Source organism: Coffea arabica, chromosome 7e (assembly GCF_036785885.1).
Source record: "Coffea arabica cultivar ET-39 chromosome 7e, Coffea Arabica ET-39 HiFi, whole genome shotgun sequence".
In the NCBI taxonomy this organism is placed as follows: Eukaryota; Viridiplantae; Streptophyta; class Magnoliopsida; order Gentianales; family Rubiaceae; genus Coffea; species Coffea arabica.
The window spans coordinates 11,403,925-11,431,543 of record NC_092323.1 but is presented as its reverse complement, the minus strand read 5'-3'; the positions used below and the strand labels follow the sequence as shown (position 1 = coordinate 11,431,543).

Here is a 27,619-nt window from a genome sequence, read left to right as displayed (position 1 = left end):
CAAAAAAAAAAAAGGAAACCCCAAATTATTAAGTTGTTTACCAGCAAGCACTCATTAGGTACAACCTTTCGGGAAGATCTAAGCAATTCATAAGTTGACAGGCATGTGTCAATCAATAATTTTTGTAAGCTAACTAGTTCAGAAAAGATTTAGCCTAGAAAAACAAATAAGTAGCACAATAATCCAATCAAAATACACTACAGAGACAAGGTAGTAAGGCAATATGCAAAGTGCAGGCCACGTGATAACTAGGCCAAAGACCAAATACAATTAAGTAACCAAAAGAAACAACAACCAGATAACACAAAAAGAATAGATAAAAGGATGTTCTATTAGATAAGGAAAAATGCACATGAATAAATAAAAATCAGAGACGCAGAGGAAATATCAAAGTCCCTTACTGAGATCTACAGTAATCACCACTTCTAGACCTTGATATTACGCAAATATTCAAATAATGAAATCTTTAGGCTTCTATGGGACCTTGTTGCACGATTTGATAATCAAATCAAGCAAACCCTCCTTGTGAACCCAGAAAGACTAGCCTCAAATCCTCTAGGCTTCTAGAAGTGCCCTAGAGGTCTCAAATAAACATCTACAGAAGAAACTAATATAAACCTAGAAGGAGACATGAAGCAACACATTTGGTATACAAAATTATCTCCTGATATGCCTATGGCATTTGATCATTAACAAGTCAGACCAAAAATAGGAGGAATATTTCTTCTTGTCCAAACCACAAAAATTGATCATTAACCTCATAGTGTTAACTATTTCAAAAAGAACTTAACCCCCAGCAAAAAGGAAGAAGAAGAAGAAGACTATGGGTTCGTGCTTTTCCCTACTTGTGTATTTTAACTATTATATTATATGTCTGCAGTAAGTAGCCAAATTAATAGCAACAATATGGAGAAAGCATGAGCTTTCCAGGATAGAAGAAGGGTATGGAACAAAGACCAGAAGCAGATTGCTCCAATACTTGAGGAACAGAAGGGATGCCAACTTCAATGTCGTCATCTGCCAATCTCATATTTTTTGAACACCTAAACAGGCCAGAAAATTCATGCTGCCAAAAAGCAGCGTCTTGAGCAGGATCAATAACCTCAGCAGTTAAGCTGCTTCCTGCAGTAGTAGTACGGTCATCACCAACTTCTTCAGAGATGCTTGCCAAAACATTGAGCTACTTATTCTTCCCTGGAGGATGTGAACACGCTTCATAATTTGGTTTTAAATATTTGCTCCCATTTTCACAACCATCACCAACTCCAGTGTTAGATGCAATACCATCAACAGCATCACCTACACATAGGTAATCATTAACACAATCTAAGATTGGTCAAGAAAAAAGGTAAAATGTGGAAACGATGAATTTGCCCAGATGATTGATTGCTAGTCAAGATGAAATTCAGCTCATGGAACCTCAAAGGCAAGATAATAAAGGAATAATACACTTAGAGATAACAAATTGATCTCATGAGATGGAAGCAATAATGCATAGTAAAAGATTGCAATGGCCTTATGGTATCTATTACGTATATTACATTAAAAATGACGCCCATTAAGCCAACAATAAATACAGCGAAAGACGAAGAAACATGTGCAGTAAAGAGCACCAGGCAGATGCAACTAGAAACTACCCTATGCAGCCACAATATCACATAACATGCATTAGAGAATAATGTGTCAAGATTACTCCCAGAAAAGAACTTCAAAGACTTGAATAAAAAAACAAAGGAATAGCTTGTTACTTTCTCTAAGAATGTCATATTTAGAACATTCCACAAGTTTTCTAGTCATCTGACATGTTCTGTTGAAGAAATTAAAAGTCACACCAATGTAAAAGAATTGATTTTTTTACACCGAATCAAAATAAGTAACAGAAAAATCAAATAGCAGGTCACCAATACTTGCATTCCCACGTCATAAAAAACCAACAAGATACAAAAAGAAAAACATCTAATTACAGCTGGACTTGCAGGTGATAGGAAAACCAGTCTAGTTTGTCTAAGCAACACAAACACAAGTCTACAACAGATCAGATAATTCTTTATACAGGAATAGAAAGAGGATTACTGGATCTTCAGAACATGTCAGATCACCTTATAAGGACGTCTAAATTGTATGACAAAAATCAAACAGCCAATCTATGTGATAACCCTAACTAAGAGTCCAGTACAGGGCGATTTCTATGGACCAATTATTATGAAAAATTGGTTGATCTCATGAATAGGAAAAAATAATGTTACATTTTAGTCTTGGCTACAAGATTCAGTGATGGAAGTGGTGGATTGCAATTTTCCAAAGAAAAATTGCTACGTTTTCTGTGAATACATTTTTCAATCACCTTTTTACCCCACATATATCAAATCGCTACAGTAATTTTTCTACAAAAAGTTCAGAAAAATGCCATCCAAACAAAGAGGAAAGAATAAACACAATATTTCTCAAGTAGCATAGATTCATACATCATGTATCACTTAAATATTCATTATTGTTATATGTGTGTGTAGTTGGTGTATTTCAATTCTCTGTCTGAAGTGCAAAAAGGCCACTCAGTAACAATCTGGAGAAATCAATTCAGTGGCAGGACAAACCTGCAGCATGTCTCTCTGTAAAGTTGAAAGTGCTACACCTTCTTGCAGAACGGCCATCCCCACTTAAATTTAATCAGGCTTTTTTCACCGGTACCTGACAGATTGAACCGATGTGAACTTCATTGTCAGCCAATCTCATCCTCTTTGAATGTGTACAATGTCCACTGACCTCATGCTGGGGATCAATACATGCTGAAGGGCTTCCTGAATTGTCACCATCTTCACAGTTCCTTCTAGTGACTTCCTCATTCTGCTGTCCATATGAACACTAAGCATCATAATTTAGTAGTGTTGAATTACTCCTATCTTTACAACCCCCATCAACTCCGCGCTTAGAAGCAATAGAAATACCATCACCATTAGCAGCAGCAGCATCATGTCCTATACAAAATTGATTAAGACAAAAGTGTATATGGCCATTTATGCATGCAATGCCAAAACCAACTAATCAAAAAATTTCTCAAAAAAATCCAGCAAAGTCAGTCAGAAGCTGGAATTTACCCATGTTTTTCTCCAGGTCAAAGAAGGATTAGAAAACTACCACTTCGATCAGAGGATCGCTTCTTCAGCAGCAATCCCTCACATTTAGGATCGATGATTTGTCCCCTAATAATATGAATATAAGAAGAATCTGTGGAAAGGTGTCAAATTTGCACACAGAAATCAAAGCAAACTACTTCTAGACAATCATAAGCTAAACATCTCAATATCAACTAATAATTAATAGTAAACATCACAAAACAAAGCATCAAAAGATGATGGGCAGGCATGAAGACATTCAATAGCCGGATTCCACATAAAGATTGAGCTACATTGTGTATGCGAGTAAGAACACGATCAGGAAAGCCAAAGGCTATTACCTTGGAAGATGTATCAAGGCAAGAAGCCCACGACAAAAGTTTCTAGAGGAATAAAAAAGATGAAAAAATCGAGAAGAAAATACACAACAAGATCAACAGAAACAACATAAGAACCGTAAGGAAAGACAAATTTTTGACAGAATAAACAAGTTCTAAAAAACAAATGAAGGTTCTGATCAATCAAAAGGTTAAGGTACTTTCCTAAAAGCAGATTAAGAAAATTAGTTCTAAAAAAAATGAACAGACTTCGGGGGTGAGATCTTAGTACCATGGAACATTCCGAGCAGCGCAAGACGAGGTTGCCGAAACGCTCTCGCGTCCCTTCAAGCTGCTTATGTCTCTGGTATGCGACTGATTTTTATTCCAGTTAGGATCCTCTATGCTACTATTCGGTGCCAAATCTAGTGCCAATCCCACTTATCACGTGATGGTAGAAAAAATTTAAATAAATAGCACATGACAAATTAAATAAACAAGACATTTGGCATAAATATAGAAGTGACACTGAATTGCCACTGAAAAAGTGCACTGAGGATCCTGTGTGTTTTTATTCTTGCTCTTATACTACTGTTTCGCCGAGGAAATGGAGGGTTGAGAGGGTTATTTAAAAATTTTACCCTCAAGTTTCTCATAATTTCGTTTAGCACACTTGGTGTTTTTCAATAATTGGACGAATGAAAATAATAGGTAAACGACTTAAAGAGCTCATAATCTATTTCAAATATCTAGTTTTGGCCTTTTATATATTTTAAATCTCAAATTGGTTCCTCAATAATAAGAGAGTGTCAAATTTTCATCAAATCTATTTCTACCATTAAAATTGATGAATCTAAGTGCTAAATTTGATTGATCTACTGAAACATCAAAATTTAACACTAGTATTACCATTCTAAAAGGTTTAAACCTGTTTTAGCGCTCCATCCCAACCTTTTGTGCATTTAACCCAACATTTCACCATTAGTGCACTTCACCTTCAGATTACACCACTAGACTACATGATCTTTAACATGAATTGAGAGTTCGAGACATTGACTTTCACCTCCAAACACAATTTTTTATGACAATTTTCAGAGCGTTTGAATACAACATTAAGGAACATTAACTCTCTTCGACATCTCATTAATCACAATGACCGTTCCTTAGAAGTAATTGGGTTGTAGTTTTGCACTATTATCAACTCTTTTAGTAGTATAGAAAAGCTAAAACTGGTATACGTGTAAACATGATCAGGAGCTGGAGTTGAAGTTGGAGCAATGCTCAAATATACATTTTGTGGATAAGTTGTACCAACACGAGATAAGACTTCTAGCACAATAATTCTTGTTAGCAATGCTTCTAATTGTGTGATTACCTTGTTGCGAATGTTTTTAACTATACAATTACTGCATTGGCAATACTTCTAGTTGTGTGATTACTAGGGCTTTGTCACCCAAAAAAAAAAAGTCATGAAAATTAGTACTACAAAAGTTGTTCAGTATATACATACATAGGAGATTAGATAAACAACTTGTAACTTTTTAAATCAAAATTGTTAGTGCTATTCTTACAACAACAAGAAGTAAGTATAGTTGAAGGGTTGTTCCACTTTGAATCAATTGATACTCGAACTCTTACTTTAACATTTAAAATTTAAAATCGTACATTTTAGTTTTAAAGTATAAATCTATTCACTTTTAACTCTAAAAATAATAAAATTTATTTTACTTTAGTCCCTAAATTAAAAACCTTATCTTATTTTAATCCATAAAATATAAATTTTGTTCAACTTAAGTTTAAGATATGTCAGACTTCCGTCGATGAATTTTGTTGAAGTCAGTTTTATAGTTTGAGGATTGAAGTGTCCAATTTGAGATTGAAGGACTAAAGTGAAGGTTTGAGTACAGTTGATGGGTGAATTCATAGGTCTGCAAAAAAATTTTTTTTTCTTCAAAATATTCTTGCGCGGCCTTGTTTGGATAATTGAAAAATTATTACGTTTTTCATGAATACATTTTTCACTCACTTTTTTACTTTACATATATTAAATTGCTATAGTAATTTTTCTTAAAAAATCCAGAAAAATGCAATCAAGCTAGTTGTTAAGGGAAAAAAAAAATTCAGACTCACAAGCTCCACCCACTGCTCTGTTTGTCTCCCACCCGCTGGGTTTAGGGTTTTAGAACTTGGACAATAAACCACCATTTCTCGCTTTCCCCTCCATTTTCTCCTGTTCTCTCACCCCCGCCCGACCAGGTACATTTTTTCTTCCTATCTAATTGAAAAAAAAAAAAAACTCTGACTTTAACTTCTATGTAAGTTATCGCATTATTTCTTTCTTTCTACCACTCTTTATCTTTTTTCCCGGTAATGGCAAGAGGCCCTGCAAGGAACCTCCTTTATCTGTATTCCTCTAGAGACAATTTCACCAAGGTTAGAGCTTTTCTTCTTCCCAATAGATTCCATCGGGCTGATTCCCCAAACCCATCAAATTCCCATCCTTTCCTCACTCCTGATTCAAAATTCTGTATCCCACCTCAATTCTCCCCATCCCACTTTACACAATCACTTAATTATAGGTGTTTAAATTTCCAAAGACACCCTTTCTCGACATTAGTAGAAAATGGAACCCCAAATTTGAATTCTGCACCTGCTCTTGAATCAGAAGTTACAGAAGTAGATAGTATTAGTGATATAGGTTTGGATGAAAATGGACCTGGAAATGAGAATTTAGAGCCTGAGAAAAGATTGAACTTTGCTCAGATAGCTAGCCGGGATCCGGTAGAAATTTATAAAGAGCTTAGAGATGCTTCTAAAAGTGATAAGCAGAGTAGGAGTGATTGGGATCTGTTAATTGAGGTTTTCAGAGGTTTTGCAAAATCTGGTTGGGCTTCTAACCAGGCTTTAGCTGTGTACATTGGTGCATCTTTTTTTCCTACAGCCGCCCATAAATTTCGTAATTTTTTTTTTAAGAAGTGCAAGATTGATATAGTGAAGTACTTGGTTTTCCTTGCCCCTGGTATTGAGGCTGAGAAGTTTTTGTTTCCAATTTTTGTTGAGTTTTGTTTAGAAGAGTTTCCTGATGAAATTAAGAGGTTCAGGAGTATGGTTGAATCAGCTGATTTGACGAAGCCTCATACTTGGTTTCCATTTGCTAGGGCAATGAAAAGGAAAATTGTATATCACTGTGGTCCGACTAATAGTGGGAAAACGTATAATGCTTTGCAGAGGTTTATGGAAGCAAAAAAGGGTATTTATTGCAGTCCTCTCAGGTTGTTGGCTATGGAAGTTTTTGATAAGGTGAATGCATTAGGGGTTTACTGTAGTCTCTTAACTGGGCAAGAGAAAAAATATGTCCCATTTTCAAATCATGTTGCTTGTACTGTTGAGATGGTGTCGGTTGATGAGTTGTATGAGGTGGCCGTGATTGATGAGATACAAATGATGGCAGATCCATCTAGAGGTGATGCATGGACGAGGGCTTTGCTTGGATTGAAGGCTGATGAGATACATTTATGTGGCGATCCAAGTGTTTTAAACATTGTTAGAAAGATTTGCTCTGAGACTGGGGATGAGTTGGTTGAACAACGTTATGACAGGTTTAAGCCACTGGTTGTTGAGGCGAAGACCCTTTTGGGAGACTTGAAAAATGTGAAATCTGGGGATTGTATTGTTGCATTTTCCAGGAGAGAGATTTTTGAAGTGAAATTAGCAATTGAGAAGTACACAAAACACCGTTGCTGTGTCATATATGGTGCGCTGCCACCAGAGACCCGTAGACAGCAAGCCAACTTGTTTAATGATGACAATAATGAATATGACATCTTGGTCGCAAGTGATGCTGTGGGAATGGGTTTGAATCTTCATATTAGAAGGGTTGTGTTCTATAGTCTCTCAAAGTACAATGGTGATAAGACTGTTCCAGTTCCAGCTTCCCAGGTGAAGCAGATTGCTGGAAGAGCTGGCCGAAGAGGGAGTCGCTACCCTGAGGGTCTAACTACCACTTTGCACCTTGAAGATTTGGACTACTTGATTGAGTGCTTGAAGAAGCCATTTGACGAAGTTAAGAAAGTTGGTCTCTTTCCTTTCTTTGAACAGGTCGAGCTATTTGCTGGCCAATTTCCAGATGTTACTTTTGCACAGCTACTTGAAAAGTTTGCCGAAAATTGCAGGTTAGATGGGTCTTACTTTCTGTGCCACCATCACCATATAAAGAAAATTGCAAATATGTTAGAGAAGGTCCAAGGGCTATCTCTGGAAGATCGTTTCAATTTTTGCTTTGCCCCTGTTAATATTAGAGATCCGAAAGCAATGTACCATCTTCTGAGGTTTGCGTCATCATATGCACATAAGGTCCCTGTCAATATTGCAATGGGCATGCCAAAATGTATTGCACGTAATGATTCAGAGCTCTTGGACCTTGAGACTAAGCATCAAGTATTGTCCATGTATTTGTGGTTGTCTAACCATTTTGAAGAGGAGAAATTTCCCTATGTCAAGAAGGTTGAGGCAATGGCGGTAGACATTGCAGAACTTCTTGGTGAATCATTGACCAAAGCTAACTGGAAACCAGAATCAAGAAATCCAGGAAAACCAAGACAACAAGAGAATGAAGGTGGTTATGAAAGGCCAAGGTCACTAATCAAATTGTATGAGCAGTAAGTCAAATGTGTTTAACTGTAACTTTCAGGCTCTTTTATCTGTTTTGTCTGTTTGATCTTGTTATCTTTGGGGATAGCAGAATTACAATTAACTTGTGTCTTTATAATGATAGACTGCTATCACTGGATAGTTTGCAAGGGTAAGTTGAAGTCTTAGATTTATGGGTGGAATTGTTCAAAATGCTTGCTTTACCTCAAATGAGTATCACATGCAATGATTTTTTTTTGTGGGTTTTGGGGGGGTGGGGAGAGATGTCTGCCTATTAGGGATTAGTCTCTTAATTAATTGTTACGTGAAAAAAAAGGTTGTAAGATGTAAACATTTAAAATTTGTTGAAGTTTTGACCCAAAAAAAAAATTGTTGAAGTTCCGTATTTGTTAATTTTTGCCCATTTATTGTTTGTTTTGATTGCCAAATGCCAAGATTTTTTCCAATAGCATATGAAAAAAACTTTCTAGGGGCATGTCTCTTTCACCAAACAGGCAAATTGTTGATCTGCATTGATGGGGAATGGGGCAGGTACGGTTGGCTTAGGTCCAGTCAGGTACGGTTGGTGTACTGCATGTATAATGTGATTGTATGCTTACAGGGACAGGTGTATTTTATGCTTTGAAATGGTGTGCATGAATAAAATTTGAGTACAATAAAGTTATGTAAGAGTACACGATATAGTGTAGACAGTACAACAATTGTACAAAATCTCCAACCATAAGTGCCCCTGGTCCGCATTGATAAGCTGAAATGATTGAGCAATTAAGGTAGGCTACTCATCTAATGTGTATTTGCAGCTGTAGAAATGTTTAATTAAGAGGGATTGGCCTGGTCAACAGACAAGATTAATATTTGTGGCGGGAATTTATGGTGAGAGTGGTAAAATCAACAAGATTAATGTTAGCGGCAAAATGTTATGGTGAGACTTTAACTAGATTGTGAGAAATTGAAGAGAGTGCGAGATCATTTTGGTATCTTGTGCAAGTCAGTAAAAAGACTATGGCGTGCAAACTTGAGATAATTGCTCGCACTGCTTAGAGGCTGATGTTGCTTTTCATATTGTTTTGTTGTAGTATCAAGTATCAAATATACATGTGAAAGAGTTTTGGTGTTTAGTTGATATTTGGCATGTGCGCTGTTTTGTGTCAAGAATATTGATAAAGAGGAAAGGTTTCCAGTGCTTTATGTGAGGGTCATATAGAATTCTGTTATGTCGTAGCGATGTTTCAAGCCAAGGTAAAGTACTCCATACTGTGATTAGCAATTTGGTTCCCTGGTGCAGTGTATTTGATATTAAAGATCCTGTTAAAGCTTTCTTTTGCTGTGTCTTTTGGTCCTACAATTTCTTTCTAGTTACAGAAGTAGTGAACTTGACATTACAGCGTTTATCTATCCCACGTTGCAGGAAAAGGCAGGAAGGCTTCTCAGCTGGACAGAAACTAGAAAAGGTGACAGCCTAATGCTCCTTAAGGTACAGAAAATCATAGTAGTAGTATATCTGCAGCTTTTGCGATGCTTGGTCTGCCACTTGCTCAAAGTTACATGCTTTGAGGATCTGCTTTGGGTAATTAGCTTTTCGTTGGAGGAAAAATCTAGATTCTATCAGACGTATACGCTACGCTACTTTCTTTGTGCATCATCCTAGCTAATTGTATATGGCATATACTTGTTTTAGCAGAATAATGCACGCCTAACGCCTTAATTTACAGTACATAAGAGTGGACTTGAAGCTTTTTGCCCGTCTTACTTGGGATGCAATGGATGGGGAAACGTTCACAATGATCAGCCTATCAGGCCAATGTCAAGTTCAGCCAGCAAACTAACCTTGAAGATGGTGCACAGTTGGCTTAAGAAATTATGCTAGTACTATTGCAACCTTGCATAAATCGTGGCTGCAAGCTTCTGGCAGAAATTATTGGGCTTGCCTCTGTAACATGGGTGATTGCATGAAATATTCTCCAAAAGCGGTTGGTGAGTTGCAAATATTCTGTTCCAGCATAATATGTCTCATCCAGATATCATCTTGTACGAGTAATTATTGTTTCGATCAAGTATAACTTGCATATTAGCCGCAGTATGAGTACTGGAAATTATGATCAAGAGTTTCAACCTCAGCTGAATTCGATTTAAGGGGTAAAACACCAGTATGATGTTGCTTAGTCATTTACAACCTCGGCCGCTGCTAATGAGCTTCTTTTCAGTTGATACCAGACATCCAATAATAAAAACAATACAAAATGATTGGCAAGAAACGAAAATCAATATGCTCGCCACCATTTCTGACATTTATAACTAACAATGAGGTCGCCAAAAATTTTATCCCGCTTCAAGCACTTCATACATCCCCGTACTCTTTCCTAGGAAATACACATATCTTACAGTCGAGCTCGGAATTATTGCAATGACATGACAAAAGCACACAACTTAAATGCTGCCAAAGCCTGTAATTCTTCTTCAACCTACAACGGGGATGAGCAAGAAAGCAGGAGCCAAGCCACTATGACAAGCGAAAGCATTTTGTGAACGTCATCAGCAATTAGATAATAACATTTACCATTACGGAAGAATAAAAATTTAATGGCATTGCAACTGTAGAATCCATCTCAGATGATTTCCAGCACACTATTGAGATTCTACTGCCTTTATCATTGTATGTTGACAACCTTTGCCGCACGACTGAAAAGTTTAGAAATAAAAAAGCTAGAAAGAACAAAATATCATGGAGCCAAAAATATAAACCAAGGCCAGTGTAACTTTGGATTCACCATATGCTGGATGCTGATTAAAATTACAGAAAGGTACAAAAGATTGCCAAAGCTGGTTTGCCATTTATGAGAAAATTCCGCTACGGCATTGTAGTTCATTCTTTTTCCTTGATCCTCTCTATTTCCTTGACGAACAAAGAATCCTAGATGGCGTAAATTTAGGATACAGAAGCCAAACAGCAAAACGTGAACTGACACCCTTATTTCAAGTCCATCGCTTTCCAGAGCTCATTTCTTCAACAATGATGCGCTGCATTGAGCCATTACCTTGGACGCCCTAGTGATTGAATCAGTCATGTAAAAATTCTCCACTGCTGTTCCAAATGGAACAGTGCTCATCTCCTGGCGTGACTCAGGCTTCAAAGAATAAGAAAATATTGCAGGTTGTCTCTCATCAGTATTCAGTAGATTTGGTGCTACAGTCCTCATCCGAGATCTGATAGCAGTAAGGGAATCATAGGGTAGACATGCGCCTGCCACCTCAGACAATGCTCTAATTATTTTCCAATCATCCCTAGCATCACCTACAGTGGGTACTGCTGGTACAGTAGTTTGAGCACACCCTTCTGTATTAACATATGTGCCCTCTTTCTCAGAAAAGGCTGATGATGGAAGAATTATGTTTGCACGATATACACCACGATCTCCATGGTGTCCTTGGTAAACCACAAAGGCATCCTCGGGAATTTTCTCCAAGTTCACATCGTCAGCACCCATCAAATAAATAAATTTGGAAGATTCAATGCTATTACCAGATTCTGGAACAAGTCCAAGGTCAAGAGCTGCAGCTTGAGCAGCATTTAATAGCAACACATTAAGCCCGTTCCAGTCGGGTCTAACAGCCTTTGCACTTTCTGCAATAGTCTCAACAACTGAGAAAATTGCATCCTTGTCATTTCTCTCAAAAACCCCAGCACCAACAATGATGCAAGGGTTCTTGGCATTTATCAATGTTGAAGAGAAAGGATGGCGACCATCCGCAATTTCTTTAAGTGTTTGAGGACCTGTACCAAGATGTTCATGATCATAGTTTAAGTCTGTTGCAGGACCAACATAGCCCACCTTAGCTTGGGCAGCTCGAACAGTTTTCCGAATTCTGGCATTCACCATAGCAGCTTCAACCCTTGGCTGAGAACATCATAAACAATAAGCATTGGTTACAAAGCCAAAAAATATGCATACGGGATGGCAAAGGAAAGAACATGACATGTCAGACAGCTATTAAAATCCATGTTAAAAAAATTACGGTTATTACGACAATCAGAGAGAAAAACCTTCAACTGCAGCTCAAAATGCATTACAACTGAATAACCTTACAAGATTCAAGAGACATGCACAAGGTCATCAATAAGCAGCAAAACAACAGTCCCATTAAAAAAAAAAAGGATCCCATTCATATGAGAGAATTCATGACATCTTTGAGAGACGTACGCTCAGCTGGCTGCATAAAACTCTTGTTTAAAATAAGAGTACAGATAAAGGAAAGCAAGAGACTTCAGGGTGCAGCAAGTGTTTAATTTTCTATTGCAATTATAGTATACTCTTAAATTGCAACTGCAAATTATATGAGAAACATTAAGAGTAAAATTTTGGTTCTCAATAGTGGTCTAAAAGGGGATTAGACAAAAATAAATGTGCTCCAGCATTTGAGGCAGATGTAACCTCCTTAAACTTCGGTTAATGACAACCACAAAAAATCAAAAGCATCCATCAATCTTCCATAAGTCTTCATTTATCAAATAACCAGCATTGATAAGGTTCTCTACAGGAACAAAATTAATTACATAATTCCAGACTGACCTTTCTATCTGATCAAGCAATAACTAACGTCTGAGGTGCTCATGATCATCTCTTAACAAAATATTTTCTTGTTCTTGGGAAGAGGAAGATGATACAGACAGCCCCCACAAACACATGCAGATATGCATATCATGTAAATTCTTTACAGATTACCCACATAGCTAAGTAACTTACGTGATGTTAAGTGCATATGCCTTAACAGCTGAAGAACATTACCTGAGTACCAACCAAGAGAAAAACATCTGCCTTCTCCAAGCCACTGATGCTGGTGTTCATAATGTAACCAGAGCGGATGTCAGCATTTGGATTTGGGCCATTACCCTCACACCAAACATTATTTGACCCCATTTTGTTTAAGAAATCCTTCAATGCCATCATGGATTCTGCATCAGACAGCTTACCAGCAACTCCAACAATTTCACTGGGCTTGACTTGGTGGATGACCTCAGCAACCACGGCAAGAGCATCACGCCAACTCACTGCCTTGAAGCGTCCATCTGGACCGCGAATCATGGGGTCATTTAACCTCTGTCTCTTTAGTCCATCATAAAAGAAACGTGTTTTGTCTGATATCCATTCTTCATTGATATCCTATATGAGAAAATGAAGCACAGGGTAGTCAAACCTATGACTAGTTGTAGATATGACCAAAAGCATCATAACAGGCTAATTTAAAGTACCTCATTTAATCGTGGCAAAATACGCATAACCTCTGGGCCTCTGCTATCAATCCGAATGTTTGAACCAACAGCATCTGTAACATCAATGCTTTCGGTTCCCTTTAATTCCCAATTTCGAGCTTTAAAGGCAAAAGGTTTTGAGGTTAGAGCACCAACAGGACAAATGTCAATTACATTTCCTGAAAGTTCACTTGTCATGAGTCTTTCCACATAAGTTCCAATTTCTTCCCCACTGCCACGACCCAACATGCCAAGATCCTGAACCCCAGCTATTTCAGTCGCAAATCTTACACACCTGTTTATGAGCATTGAACATGTTAAAGGACAATTCAAGCCACATGACGAAATAGGTAAAAACAGTGCAATGCAATATGGAATTATTCAGCATTCGTCTCAACAAAAAAAAAAAAATCAATACATCTTAAACTTCAAAAGTCATTTCTAAGAATTTGTTTGGCACTAGGGAGAAGAGATGACACCTCCATTTCCCAAAGTTCATCCATCTATTGGTATCTATCCTCAAGCTCACAAGCATTCTCAGCTTAGACTATCTAAGAATCCAGTTAATAACAAAAAGAATATATATTGAATTCTAAAATAGACAATGAAAGAAGAGCAGAATGAACAAACTGCTATTCCTCAGCAAGAAACAACACCACCAGCTCACAGATGTTAAATCCTACCACATGAGCATTAAGACCAAAACAAGCAATACATACAAATCAATGAGAACACATCTATCAGTTACTTTTTTTTTTTTTTTGAAAAAGAACAGAGATGCATTTTGGTAGCCACATGACAGCAAGTTGATTGTTCAATAGTAACTGCAGACTTATTTATTGTGACGCCAACATTGTAATTAATTTACACAATTTTTGTCTGTCCAATTGCAATTATGTTCTATGTTATCTTGTTACGCAAAAAGTCATCTGACTGAGAATATTATAGGATCTGCCATAACTAGACAGAGTGCTACTAATGGCATTGTCAAGTTGAACATAGTCTTAGGACCTCTTGTCATAATCCAAGAATCACTAGAATTCAATTGACATGGATTTGAAGGTGTGTGACAAGTTATCTAGATTCAATGTGCCATGGACAAACATACAGTCTCTTGTGCATACCTTGTACATTGAATGCACCTAGTCATGACAGTCTTGACCAATGGACCCAGATTCTTATCAACCACAGACCTCTTTGTTTCAGTAAAACGACCCCGGTCAGAACCAAAAGCCATAGACTGATCCTGGAGATCACATTCCCCACCTTGATCACAAATTGGGCAATCCAACGGATGATTCATCAGCAAAAATTCCATAACTCCTTCTCGTGCCTTCTTGGCAAGAGGTGTGTCAGTCTTAATCTTCATCCCTGCAAAAACATCATCAAAATCAATACACAACCAACAAGCAACCAAACAAAATTTTTTTTTTCCCTCTCCTTTGTCCCTGGCAACTACCGAAGAAAATTTAATCACAGCTAAAAAGTACAACTCTCCATAACAGAATCATCCATAGCTCAAAATTAAGCAATTAGTTTCTCAAGAATGCAACATCCAGCTCAAGCTCAACGAAAGCAAACAACTTTTTCTTTTTCTTTCTTAAATTATAAAGCATCAATCCTCACACATTAACATTAAACTTTAAAGTCCACATTTTTCTCATATTAAGTAGCGAAAAACCTAAATTTTTCGTTCGTAATAAATCCATTTTAGCAATAAAATCACCAAAAAATTAGTTCAATTATCAACTAGTTTAGTTTACCAGGAAGAGCAGGCATGGCGCAAGAGGCGACAGGCTTGGGGGACTTTTCAACTTCAACGAGGCACATACGGCAATTTCCGGCAATAGAGAGGCGGCTATGGTAGCAAAAACGAGGAATGTCGACGCCGGCGATCTCGCAGGCCTGAAGGACTGTCATACCCTTAGGGATTTTAACCGTATATCCATCTACGAAGACTTCGATAGCGTCTTCCGGGTTGGGGAAGTGGACTCGGGCCCCGCCGACGGGAGTTCTCTTGGGAAGATCCGGCGGGGGAGAATCCGGCTGGGTTTGGGCTGCTTCGGCATTTTGGAGCTCACTAGTGGAGACGATGGAGCGGCGGAGAAGAGGAGGGAAGTTTCCTGGCCGGAGTTTTCCGGATCGCAGGAGAGTCCGGGAGGCGAGTAAACCCAGCCCCATTTTTTGGGTTTTATTGCTATCTCAGAAGGACAGGATCACAATGAAATGCGTAGTTTTTCGATTTCACTTCTTTGCTGAAATTGAGCTGAGAAAGACTGTGGAATGATTCTGAGGCGCGTGGTTTCTCTGTATAACTCACACGCAGCTGTTGGTGGGGAATCCGGGTCGGTTAATAACCGACTTGGTTATCAAACCATGGGCTTTTCAGGTTCATAGACCATGTGATATTCCGAGCTTCAATAGTTGGGCTTCTCTTCTCGAGAAGGTCCTCTTTTATGACGTTGCTCTAGACTTCTCAAATTAAAAAAAATAAAAATAAAAAGCAGAAAAATGGAAAAAGGAAGCCTCCAGCTGAGAATTGGAGATTGGGGGCAGAAAAAAAAAGGGAATCTTCTCGCGTAGATTATCAGAGATTTTCTAGAGATATTGAATTTCATCCGCTTAAGCTCATGCTAATTTTTTTTTACCAGACCAAATAAATACACTACTGCAATCTCTAAATTTAAGAACAAGAAATATAAATTTTTTAAAAACAAGAAGCACTATGCTTCTTGTCTCATACTTTAAAGGGGCTCTTTCTAACCATTGGACCAATGCCCAATGGTTCTATACTAAGATAAAATGGTGAATTCAAAGAGATCAATGAGAAATCCGGAGGGAACTAAAAAGGCACTTGCTGGTAAAATTTCTAAAAAATCCTGAACAAGAATCCTAATTTACTTGGTTTTGGTAATTTACAGGAAATTTCCAAGAAATCCTGGTCAATGGTTTGCTATTTTTACTTACTTTTGAATCTTTTGATACAATCTCACCTTATCAAGTCTGACAGATTCGATTATTTGATAGCTCATGAAAGGGAGCACATTCTCAGTTCAGTGTGGATCTCGTTACTGTTTTGAAGACCTATAATAGGCTACTCAACTGCAAGCAAAGATCAGGAGATGAACCAATCATGGAAGGAAGCATTCCCAGTTAAAGCAGGAAGTATCTCTGCATGATTTAAGTCAGACGCCGCCCGCTACGGAGGTTAACCATTTCTTTCTTAGTTGAATTTGATAAGCCTCAGCTGCATTATGAGCTGAATTTGATGGGAACAGCCACGTACTTGGAAATTTATGCAGATATCAAAGATATCTTGTATACAGGATCAAAACGACATCAAAAGACACTGAATTGAGAGAATATACCAAAGGCTACAATATGCAAGTCAGCTTTACTAAATGCCATTTACCCAAAAGGGTAAAAAAGGACGCAGCCTAACCACAAAAAAATATTGCTACATCCAGGCTAATAAACAACTGCAGTCTTTCAGTTAGCTATGGAAGTATTTGTAATAAAATTTTGAAGTCTAGCTATATCATCCAGGTAGCAGCGAATCCAAGCCTCACGTTCCATCCAGGAAGCGTATTGACTGTAAATCCTATAATAAGGCAATTGATGTCAATCCCGCTTTAGGGCCTTCCTGATGACAGATCTAGTAATAACTATCGCAATGTATGCTGCAACTGTAACAGAAATACCCAAGAGTAGAATGAGGCGATCATAAGAAGCATGTTGAACCGAGTAAACACGAAGTGTAATAGTATCCCAGTTGCTCTCTGTCCAGACTGGGTCAGCAGCTCCCATGATGTCGGAAGAATTAGTTGGCAGCAGCTTCCACATATCAGATTCAAATTTCAATCTTGTTGAGTAAGCTGGTACATACCTGAGATGGAAACAGATTATTAGAACATCTGAATATACAAAAAATTTTGTTACAACCACTGGATATAAGCAAGCAACCTTGGTGTGCCGTTGCAGATGAATATTCAAAGTAACGTGTTACTAATGACGGCTCGTAGAGCACAATATTGAAAGTGGAAACGTGACCGTCTCAACATTTATGATCACCTATACTCTGGTGCTTCAAATAATGCAAGTCAAAAAATCACATGATGCAAATTAACATGGTACAAATGACAACAGGTAAAAACAAATGACATCCTCCTGTTTTAACCTTCAAATCTCAAAAATCTAGTCATAATTTTATAAATTAAGGAAGGTGCTTCATTCCTTTCTACTTGCAATTACATGTTAGGCAACGACATGCTCTTTAAACACTCCTGTACTGCATTTCTGACAAACAATGCTACCATATAAAAGGAGAATAAGAGTCAAAAATATCTGATACAAAACTGATGATAGAACAATGTGGAGCTTAAATGAGTTACATATATATATATATATATATATATATATATATATATATATATATATATACACGAGCCACAAAGAAGAAAAGAGCTCATTTATTCCAGAACAAGGAACAAAAATATAAAGCGATTCTCTTTACGAACGCATGCTAAACCTGATACTATGCATCTTTTTTCTGTTCAATGCCCAGCTGTCCTTGCCTATTCTTCTTATTGAAGATGAATGCAACAAATGTATTATATGCCTGGATAGACAGTAAAAGGCTGCCTTAGGGCACAGATTTTATCAGCAAAGATTTGCAAAAAATCCTCTAGGGTGCCATAAAATGCAATTCAATCAACATCAGAATGTATGGCATTACTGTGAATTACAAACATAAGTTTGCAAACTGAATGATACCTGGTGGAGGAGATAACACATACACCTTTACCATCAGTTTCCCCTCGGATGCACAGTTCACCGGTGCCACTGCAATGTTTTGGGCAAGTAGCACTTCTATTTTCTGTTGGGACAGAGGTTTTGTCTGCTAGGAAATTCCATAGAAACCTCGACACATCCCCTACATAACCAGGATAAGGAGAAGATGATGGTTCTCCCTGTATAACACCAACATAGTGGCTTGGGCATGCAGCAGATGGAGAAATATATTGGTTCACTAGGTCACATGATAGGCCTGGTTCACAGTCTAACAGGCAACCAAGGAGTTCATCAATGAAAGAGCTATTCACAGAAATAGCAGTCAGAACGGAATCATTTATTTCGTTCTTTTCACTAGCAAGGATGTACAGGCTTCTGGCAACAAGGGAGGAAGCTGCGGCTATTGCTGAGGCGTTTATGTTAGCTGCATTACATCACGTTGAATGGGATCATTCCAAACAGCTTTGCAGCATTGCAGATAGATCAATCAGGAAAATAATAGGAATCTAACAAGTTAAATCAGCTCACATAGATTGTCCAGATGACTATGGTAGAATTTGTTTGTAAAGGCAGTATCAAAATCTTCCAAAACAATCCCTGAAGAATCTGGATTCTGTATGCAGAGAGCACAACAAAAACAACAATTAATTTGGCAGATCTTGATACTGATTAGCTAAGCAACATTTTTCACTCTATTGAAGTTAAGGCACAAAAAGGGCACACGTCAGTGAATTTTGATGACCAGACCAAGAGAACTGCTAGCTGTTTGCATAATTGAACGACAGTACACTTCTAGCCACTCAGATGATTCATCCAACGGATGACAAATAATCAAGAGAATATACCATGTCAGGGATAAAAATGTAATCAGTGTGATAGAAAGAATGGCATTGCTAATCAGTTTTCCTTTTCCATTTGACATTTTATGTGCTTCTCGTTCCTTTTTAGTTTGGCTTTTTGGTTTTTAAACTTTCTTTGCTACCTTGACTCACTCCCTTCCCGTCTTCCATGCGGTGTTGTGGTTGTGCAAGGAACAGATGAAATTGATCAAATTAAGAATTCATATAGTAAGAGAAATACTCTAAAATCCTATTTCAACAGCCAAACACCAACCTTCCTCAGAAACATCATCAATGAGGAGGGTGGTATCCCAGGATTTGATTTACTGGCTACTGAGATCTTCACATTTTCAGTTTTAAGAGAATCTTGAGCACGTTTTAAAGCATCCAATGTCTGATTTGAGATTGATGCAGCCTGCCAATAAACATCAGAAGATTAAACCAATTTAAGATTCCCAAAAAATTCTTGCACTACAAAAAAGTATAAAGTTCTTGCATTGGTTAAATATAATTCTTTCAGAGATTTTGCCTCTTGCAGTTCAAAGATATCACGATCTAGCAAAGAACCAATTAGGACTTGGAATCACCTTACCAAAATTTATAATAAATTCACAGAATAAGTTCAGTAAGAAGAACCCAGTTGAATTATATAAAGAAACCACAGTATCATATAGATAAAGATATAAAGTATCACAATCTAGCAAAGAAACCAATTAGGACTTGGAATCACCTTACCAAAATTTATAATAAATTCACAGAATAAGTTCAGTAAGAAGAACCCAGCTGAATTATATAAAGAAACCACAGTATCATATAGATAAAGATATAAAGTAGTTTATCATACTGACATTGCAACTAGTCAACTTAACATTAGTAATCCATTATATCCCTCTTGTACAATGCGAATAACATTGAAAGAAATCCTAAATCCCATCATAAGAATGCATGTGGGATCTTCTTCCTTGGCAGTAATAAAACATATAACTCAAATAACACAGGTCTGAAGAGCTCAAGGTACATCCAAATATGCAGTTAAAAATCTGTTTTATCGAGTAGAAAGAAGATTTTTTTACCACCACAAAATTCAGTATTATTCCTCATTGTCATCCAAACAAGTTTTTTTTTTTTTTTTTTCAAGCAGAACATGGGAACCACCACTTTAGCCCAGAGACAGATGATGCAGAGCAGACAGAGATTTATCATCGAGTCAAAAGCAGTCAGATAGACTCCATATGCAAATTTGACCAGAAACAAAAGTGCATTTGGATGAAAGGGTAAGTACCACCCTACCTCTGTTGTATGAACAAAAAACTTCTTGACACCCTGGTCAAAGCTTTTTCCAACAGATCCAATTTCCAATACCTGGATAAAAGATATATCACATTCTGAATATCAGTATCATCTCCAGCCAAAAACTATTTTTGTCTCATTTTTTGGAAAAGATAAGCAGCAAACATTTTAACAATCGATTTCGGTGCAGCAAACATTATGTTCAAACTAACCAAACCATGTTGTTTATACAAGCTTTCGGTGCAGCATGATAGGACATAGCATTACACGAAAATCTGTATGAAAGAGTCGAGGGCTTATGACAAATGAAGATACTAATTTCTGAAAAAAATTCAGGAGCTTAATCAAGAAAAATAAACAATTTTGCAATCTGCAATGCAACAGTTTGACATGACAAGACTCCATAATTAGCATCAAAGGCATGACATAGAACTCATAAACAGCACTCACATCTTCCTCCTACAGTTTAAGAAAAATTGAGCACTCCAGTCATAGAAGGTACCAGTATCTATATCCAAATTTACAGATGATTGACCAGATGTATCGGTAATACCGTTTCTATCAATGTGAAGTCAAGGCCACTGACAGCGTCTGAATGTTGATCAAGCTCAAGAAGAAATCTCCGGCTACCCAAGAATCCCCACGCTTCTCCAGTGAAAACTACAAAGACAAGCTGCAACACAGAAAAATGTCTAAAAATTTCAAGTGGACAAGGAAAAAAATTATGAACATATATATTATGCATCTCATGCAGAATAAGAAAAATGGAACATATGAACGAATTCATCAGAAATTTTTAGTATAAGTACTTCATCTAAACAAGTTTCATGCAGTAATGACCTGTTTACTCAGATGCAAGCCATTAAGATGTGAAAGAGCATCAACTGCAGCCAGCAGGGCAATCAACCCCTGCAAAATAGTTTGAAAAAAAGTTTGCATTATTTTCATTGTGTTAGAAGATCACATAAAAGAAATCAGTTGCAGAAACAAGAAGTTATAAATTAAAAAAAAATTTAAAAAAAAAAACAGATTTAACTCACAGATATAGGTGAATCTGCACCAAGGCTTTTGTCACGGAAAAAGGAAGCGGAATCCATAGATGTCACTGCTAATATGATTGGCTTTGACTTTTGGGAAGTTGAAGTGTTTATTGGTGGAAGTGCTGACCAGACACTGCCCTTCAAATTGAAGACATATGAAGTGAAAGAATAAAGAAATAGGCCTTCGGAAAGAATTCATGATATATGTACAATAAGAGAGTTAGCTCATAAGAAGTCCAGTTTTTGTGTCTCTAACAAGTAACAGCACCTGTGTTTTTGTGCTTGATCCCAAATGTGGTTAATTAGCAGACTAACCTATGTCAGAGGATTAAATTACAGAAAATACGGCAAAGGATGAAAAGAAAAAAGCACAGAGAATCAACTGAGCTTTCTTCACCTATACGGTATGACCCAATGTTTTCGTATGAGATATAACATCCCGCTTTTAAGGAGATACCACAAACTGACAGAACAATCTCATCTAATGTGTCCATCATAAATTTGAGCAAGTCAAATTTATTAAGTAAGAATGAACTATATGGCTAAATATTTGGAAGTAGTGAATAAAATGAACCTGATCACCAATAAAAAAATTTAGCCCTAATCATAGCCAAAAGTACGTTGAGTATTCCTCAGACTACAAGGTGTGGCTTGGCTAGGAATTTACATCATCTCATTATGGCAAAAAGCACCCAGGGAGTAGTTAGATATATCACAACCTATACAACTAATATTGATAAATTATATCTTGATATGCCATGAATATTGCGTGAATGGACATCATACTCGATAACAAGCAAATGACTTAACCTACATAAATGTTTTCCAGATCTTACAGTTCAAATGATCGATAACCATAAGGTTAAGTGTTTGTGGCAAATTGTAATGGCCTCATGGACACTACAAACATGAACTGATTAAAGCTCACGCTTTGGTAAAAATGGGAAGACAAAGGTAGAGAAAACAAGTCAACGTAACTTCTGTAATACAAAAGATATTGAAAGCTAAAAGTTCCCACGAGATTGCACCTGTATCCACCCAATGGAAGGCAAGTTTCTTCTCTCAAACAAGACTCTGAATCATGAGTACCTGATTTTGTAGTCTAATTAAGCATTGAAAAACAACAAAAAGCATGACCTCAATCAGTAAGAAATTTGTAATAGTTGTGTAGATTCTCCCTATTTAGTAGTAAAGTTCATTGTAATCTAACCACCACAATCAGTTATTACCTGCATCACCAGGCCAAATTCAGCTACATCTGATGTATATGACTTCTTGCTTTTCTCATTCTTCGTTGCAGCCTGCAGGTATGAAAATCAACATATAAGAAAATGGAGAATAAGATGAAGGTAAAAAAATACACAGTAACATAAACAAGAGAGAGGACCTTATGGTGGAACCTTTCTCACTATCCTATCTCTACCAATATCGCAAAGATACTTTAGCCCCACTATTATCATTTAAATCACAGAGATGATACCTGATATAGTGCTCAACCATTAAAATAAACTAGAGATAAACATGACTTTCATTAGAAAAATAGGAGGATGACATTGCGCTGAGATGCTTAGTGTCTTGACAGTTTAAGTATACTTAGCACCTCAACAACAGAAAAAGCTTTCTCAATACAAATTAGCCATAAAAGCAAATATAATATCAGGAAATGAATCTGTCAAAGAGCATATTACCTCCAGCAAGGCCAGTGTGCTATTCTCTGAGAGTAAGAATACAGGAAAATTATAAGCCTTCCACATTATTCCAGATCCCTGCAGGCGGCCATAGTTAGAGTAAGTTTCTCCAGGAATTCCTTAGTTTTAGAAATTCTAATTGTACAAGAAACTAATAAACATTAAGAGGAGCTACGAGAATCCATTTTCCATGATGAAACATGTTATATATCCCTAAGATACAACAGATTACCAACAAAAAGCATTGGAAGAATCAACCATGTATGACATCAAACTTGAGCACAAACCAAATTGGCAAAAGATTGAAGTGAAGGAGAGTAACAAAACAAAAAAATATAAAACCTAATACAAGAAAAAAAAAAAAGCAAAAAATTGAGTAGATTCTTGTGCAAATACTGGAAGATAGCATCCTGTCAGAAGTGTCTGCTTTTGGTCAATAACTGACTGCCATGCTGACATAACATGTGGGCTAGGGTATTTTATACAGGGGAAGAGGAAGAAAAAATTTACAGCAACAACTAACAAGTGAATTCCAAAAAAAAAGGAACAAGTAAAATCAAGGGAAAAAATAAGGAAAATTGGACAAATGTTTGATTTATGTAAATTTGATTGAGTCAATTTCAATAGCAACTTCATGTACGAGGGGACAAAATTTAGGTTTTGGAACCACAAGGTAGGAATGGTTCCAATCTCTTTACCACAGGAAGCATATTTACCCTTTACAGAAGTCTAGATCTGATTTAAATGTTATCTGAAGACATACACTTGGATTCCACTCAAAGTTTTTATTCTGATAGGGAGCAAACTCAGCCTCTGGAAACTTTAATTCTGGAGAAAATCCTGAAAAGGAATGAAAACATTGATAAAGTAGCTCTAAACGATAATGATTAAATAGTCCCAGATAAATAACGACAATGCTTTATACCCTTGAAATTGTTTCCACCCGGAGTTCCTGATTCAACTAATATACCAGCTACAAGGCTAGCAAAATTAGTGTCCTTTGATACTCTGAAACAGAAAGAATAGAAGACATCAGTCACACGGATTTGATGTCGACCAGTTGTGCTTTTGATGATAAGCAGGCAGCCAAAAGCACTAGCATAGAACTATTCAAGTGAACCATACATTAAATTATACTGAACTAGGGGATTCCCCTGGAAGAAGATATAGGTAACAGGCAGACAATTCTAATTCTTCTAGTAATGAGACCATAATGGGAAGGCACAAGATGAGGCAGTCCTAGGCATCATTTTCTGATACAAGCTTACCACTTAAAAGTTACTCCACTGCAGGCCAAATCATTAGGTAGTCAGAAGAGCAACTCATTATTAAGCAGTTGAGTAATCATTAAATGCATTTAGATGACTTTTGTGAAAAAGGAGCCATGACTTCGCAAAAGGAGATGCTGAAAAGTTAGACTTACTCGGAAAAAGTATAACCAAACATTAGCCAAAAACAGCATAAGCGATCAGATTGCTGACAATGTTAGATGAGATGAGTTTCTTATCATGTCTAAATATGTCCAAAGAGTTGGCTAACCGCCATTCTCACTGGTATGCAGACAAAATTTTACCAGTTTTGTTTGAATTTTCATGTGGCATTAATTGTCGCATATGCTTTTGGTAGGAGCAGAAAGAAACATAAAGTTGTCCCAAGGTATGACTCATTACCAAGTCTAACACTAACAAACAGTACATCCACTCATTTATTTCTAGCCTCTAATTTTACTTTCCATGTTCCTCTTGAAAATAAATAGTTCCTTGTTTCAACAAAACTTAATTATCAAGAACCACTTCCAGAACCTAATGCACCTAGTGTAAATTGAGATCAACCTTTTGCTAACAATTAAAAATTAAATTCAGCATCTCAGTCCAGTTACATCACTAAATGATTAGTAATTTAAAGTGTCCCAGTAAGGATTTCAGTATATAGTTTATTATAAGGCCAAACTTGCAAAAATAGAAACAAACATGGGATCTGAAGCTTCAAATTTCAGATGCTCAAAAAAGTAAAGATTCAACTAATACATAAAGCCGTATCAAGCACAATACAATTCAAAATCTAGATTTTAAAAAAGTAAAAGAATATTCAATCAAAAGGAAGAGTTACTCGATTATTCTTCTGAAATGGATATATAGAGTCATCAAATACATGCCTTGCCAATAAGCTGTCAAGTTCATCCAAGGAAACCAGTATTGCAGATGGTTCAACCAATTGATTCACATTCTTGAATTTAACCACTGGTGCAGCAACTTTTCCATGACCAGGATCTAAGCAAAGGAGCAGTAATTAAACATGGCAAAGTAGAATATCTTAACCAATTCAAAAAGAAGATAAGAAGTCCCACTTGAGCAACCAATCTCCCCTGAAAGGTTCAGCAGCCGTACACATGGATACCCATCAACAATTGTGTACATTGATTTTTCCAGATCAGGCACCGATTCGAATGAGTTCAACTCCCCTGAAGCTGCCCAAAATTACAATATCCAACTGAAAATGCTATTTAAGAGATATGTTCTTTGATAGCCAAAAGAAGAAACAACATTGTCCAAATAAGATATGCTAAAGGATCAAAAGATATGCCTAGTGTGAGAGACCAGCTAGGATCACAAAGCTGTTGGAGATTTGATTATGTAGTTTACACGAAGTTTCCTTTGTGATAAAAAATTAGGCTTTTCTGGACCTTAAATCTTGACTTTTCCCTTCAGCTGAATAATAACTAAGGTGATAAACAGTATGGTATTACTTTTGACATGTTCCCCAAATATAAGTACTATTTCCTGAACAGTAAACCTGTCTGCATTTATTTTCGATAAGCAGCTGCTATACTAGCATTTAAAAAATAATGGCTTTTGAAGTTTAATGTCCAACTAGAAAAGAATGATGTAAGTGGTAAGGGTTCAAGGAAGATTATGTACTAGAACCTAAACCATGAATCTCATGGTCGTTATTCGATGCAGATTCTATCTTCACACTAAGTAACATCTAAACTCATTCTGACTCAAATGCAGCAAGTCAGTTCCTTGCATTTTTTTCTCCCCTTCCTACAGTTTCCTTCTGTTATTGAACTATTTCCATATGCGAAGAAGTTCTAGATTTCAGGTATACAGAGAGGCCTTTGGAGTTATTCATGCATTGTTTATTTGCCTTGGAATTCGTCGGAAAGAAATTTATTAAGGTCTCCAGAAATCCTAACCCAACTAGAATCAAAATCTTAAACATGTGGTTGACTTATGTTTTCTTATCTATCAATCTTGAAGCTGAAAATCTGCCTATTAGAAGTCCTACTTACCCCTAAACAATGGCCTAACTGTTTGTCCATCAGCCAATACCCAAACTTGTGAGAAATGCACATACAATCTGAAAATTCCTCTTCAACGTCAGCAGTTCCATCGGAAAGCATTGGTGCCTAACATGCACAGCTTCACTTCACAGTCAGTCGCCCTAGCAGTCACTACAACTAGCAAGAAAGTCTTAATGGCTGCAAGCATAGCTTGTTCTGAAGCAAAATTGTTCTCACCTAGTTGGGGAAAGCAAGTTACTCGCAGCTTATTTAGTTAACAGCAGGCATAGTTTGTTCAGAAACAAAATTGACTTCACCTAGTTGGGAAACAAGCTACTCTCAGCTTATTTAGTTAACAGCGCATTCTTCCTTCAGAAATTATTTGCTCACGAACCTCATGGTACAATATGTCTTAGTTCCCAAGATCAATGCTTCAAAAATCCAATGATCCACCTCAAACACATCCCTTGGACTTGATTGAGACCGCACAGAAACTCAAACAGAAACTGCATTTTCGAATAACTTCAGCAACGCAATCGCGAATTAGCCTCTTCAGTACAATTTCCAGAAATAAATTATTGTCTCGTTTTTTTCTTAATCCTCCATTTCGCATCCCATCAAATTAAACCTATATCTAAACAGTAAACACCCCAGGCTTCAATTATCCATTACCGCAGCTCAGCGCGCGAAATATGCCAGCCAGAACAAGAGAAATTATGGATCATCACATTAATTTTTTTTTGCAGCAAAATTACACTAATTTCTAAAGATTACAACATAAGAAAAACAATTACAAAAAATGCAGGCTTCAAATGCGACGAAATGGTACATAAACAACAAACCTGATAAAGAGAAGCTAAGACGAGCGATGAAGCAGGAAATTAGGAACAAAAGCCTTGTGTCCATGGCGAAGGATCTTTTGTGCTCTTATTCGAATAATCTTCCTGGAGACTTTCGGAAAATTGAAGGCCTTGACGCTTGATTGAGCCCTAGGCCGCCATGGACATTGGACAAACTTCAGAGCAGTCAGCTCTTAGTCTCTCTTCTCTTGGTTCGCTATTTCCAATTTCCGTGAAGTGAAGCCTGGGTGCTGTGTTAGGGGGCGAGTATATACTCTATACTCTGTTGCGCGGTTGACTAGTCAACTGATAGGAAAATGGCACGTGTTGGATGATTTCCAGCAAACTTAATAATAAAAAAAAAAAAATTGGTTATAAAAAAAAATTGGTTGCTCAATAGTATTTTAATTTACCAAGTACTTTTTCTTTTTCTATTTTGGGTTGTATATATGGTTACTATTTACCAAAGTTACTTGAGGTGGTGTCACCGAAAAAATAAATAAATCAATATACATATACAT

At 37.0% G+C, this 27,619-nt stretch overlaps 3 protein-coding genes across 12 annotated transcripts; 1 reads left to right on the top strand and 2 right to left on the bottom strand.

Annotated features, from left to right (window-relative positions):
• The first annotated feature begins 5,556 nt into the window (after nucleotides 1–5,556).
• LOC113699361 (DExH-box ATP-dependent RNA helicase DExH18, mitochondrial-like) lies at nucleotides 5,557–10,227 on the top strand. Of its 2 annotated transcripts, none has more exons than XM_072059540.1 (3): nucleotides 5,557–8,088; nucleotides 9,489–9,531; nucleotides 9,793–10,227. In XM_072059540.1, exons 1-3 carry the CDS (start codon nucleotides 5,801–5,803, stop codon nucleotides 9,904–9,906), a joined length of 2,445 nt encoding a protein of 814 aa, XP_071915641.1. In that variant the 5' UTR covers nucleotides 5,557–5,800; the 3' UTR covers nucleotides 9,907–10,227. The 2 variants fall into 2 exon arrangements, with proteins under 2 accessions (XP_071915641.1, XP_071915642.1); XM_072059541.1 differs by having other exon boundaries at nucleotides 9,489–9,554.
• A 590-nt stretch (nucleotides 10,228–10,817) lies between these two features.
• Nucleotides 10,818–15,740, bottom strand: LOC113698849 (NADH dehydrogenase [ubiquinone] iron-sulfur protein 1, mitochondrial). Its single transcript, XM_072059542.1, has 5 exons — nucleotides 15,092–15,740; nucleotides 14,453–14,699; nucleotides 13,329–13,623; nucleotides 12,865–13,239; nucleotides 10,818–11,976 (listed from the first exon to the last, which is right to left on the bottom strand). The coding sequence occupies exons 1-5, from the start codon at nucleotides 15,507–15,509 to the stop codon at nucleotides 11,077–11,079; spliced, it is 2,235 nt and encodes a 744-aa protein (XP_071915643.1). The 5' UTR covers nucleotides 15,510–15,740; the 3' UTR covers nucleotides 10,818–11,076.
• Nucleotides 15,741–16,663: 923 nt separating this feature from the next.
• Nucleotides 16,664–27,367, bottom strand: LOC113701831 (nicastrin-like). Of its 9 annotated transcripts, none has more exons than XM_072058472.1 (18): nucleotides 27,102–27,367; nucleotides 26,269–26,765; nucleotides 25,324–25,443; nucleotides 25,132–25,246; nucleotides 23,902–23,984; nucleotides 23,740–23,816; nucleotides 22,977–23,054; nucleotides 22,518–22,589; nucleotides 22,317–22,390; nucleotides 21,289–21,421; nucleotides 21,089–21,157; nucleotides 20,802–20,921; nucleotides 20,249–20,320; nucleotides 19,233–19,373; nucleotides 18,648–18,732; nucleotides 18,102–18,543; nucleotides 17,857–17,946; nucleotides 16,664–17,214 (listed from the first exon to the last, which is right to left on the bottom strand). In XM_072058472.1, exons 3-18 carry the CDS (start codon nucleotides 25,391–25,393, stop codon nucleotides 16,950–16,952), a joined length of 1,986 nt encoding a protein of 661 aa, XP_071914573.1. In that variant the 5' UTR covers nucleotides 25,394–25,443; nucleotides 26,269–26,765; nucleotides 27,102–27,367; the 3' UTR covers nucleotides 16,664–16,949. The 9 variants fall into 9 exon arrangements, with proteins under 9 accessions (XP_071914573.1, XP_071914571.1, XP_071914570.1 ...); XM_072058470.1 differs by lacking the exon at nucleotides 26,269–26,765 and having other exon boundaries at nucleotides 16,664–16,929; nucleotides 17,030–17,214; nucleotides 27,102–27,366; XM_072058469.1 differs by lacking the exon at nucleotides 26,269–26,765 and having other exon boundaries at nucleotides 25,324–25,437.
• Between the last annotated feature and the right edge of the window lie 252 nt (nucleotides 27,368–27,619).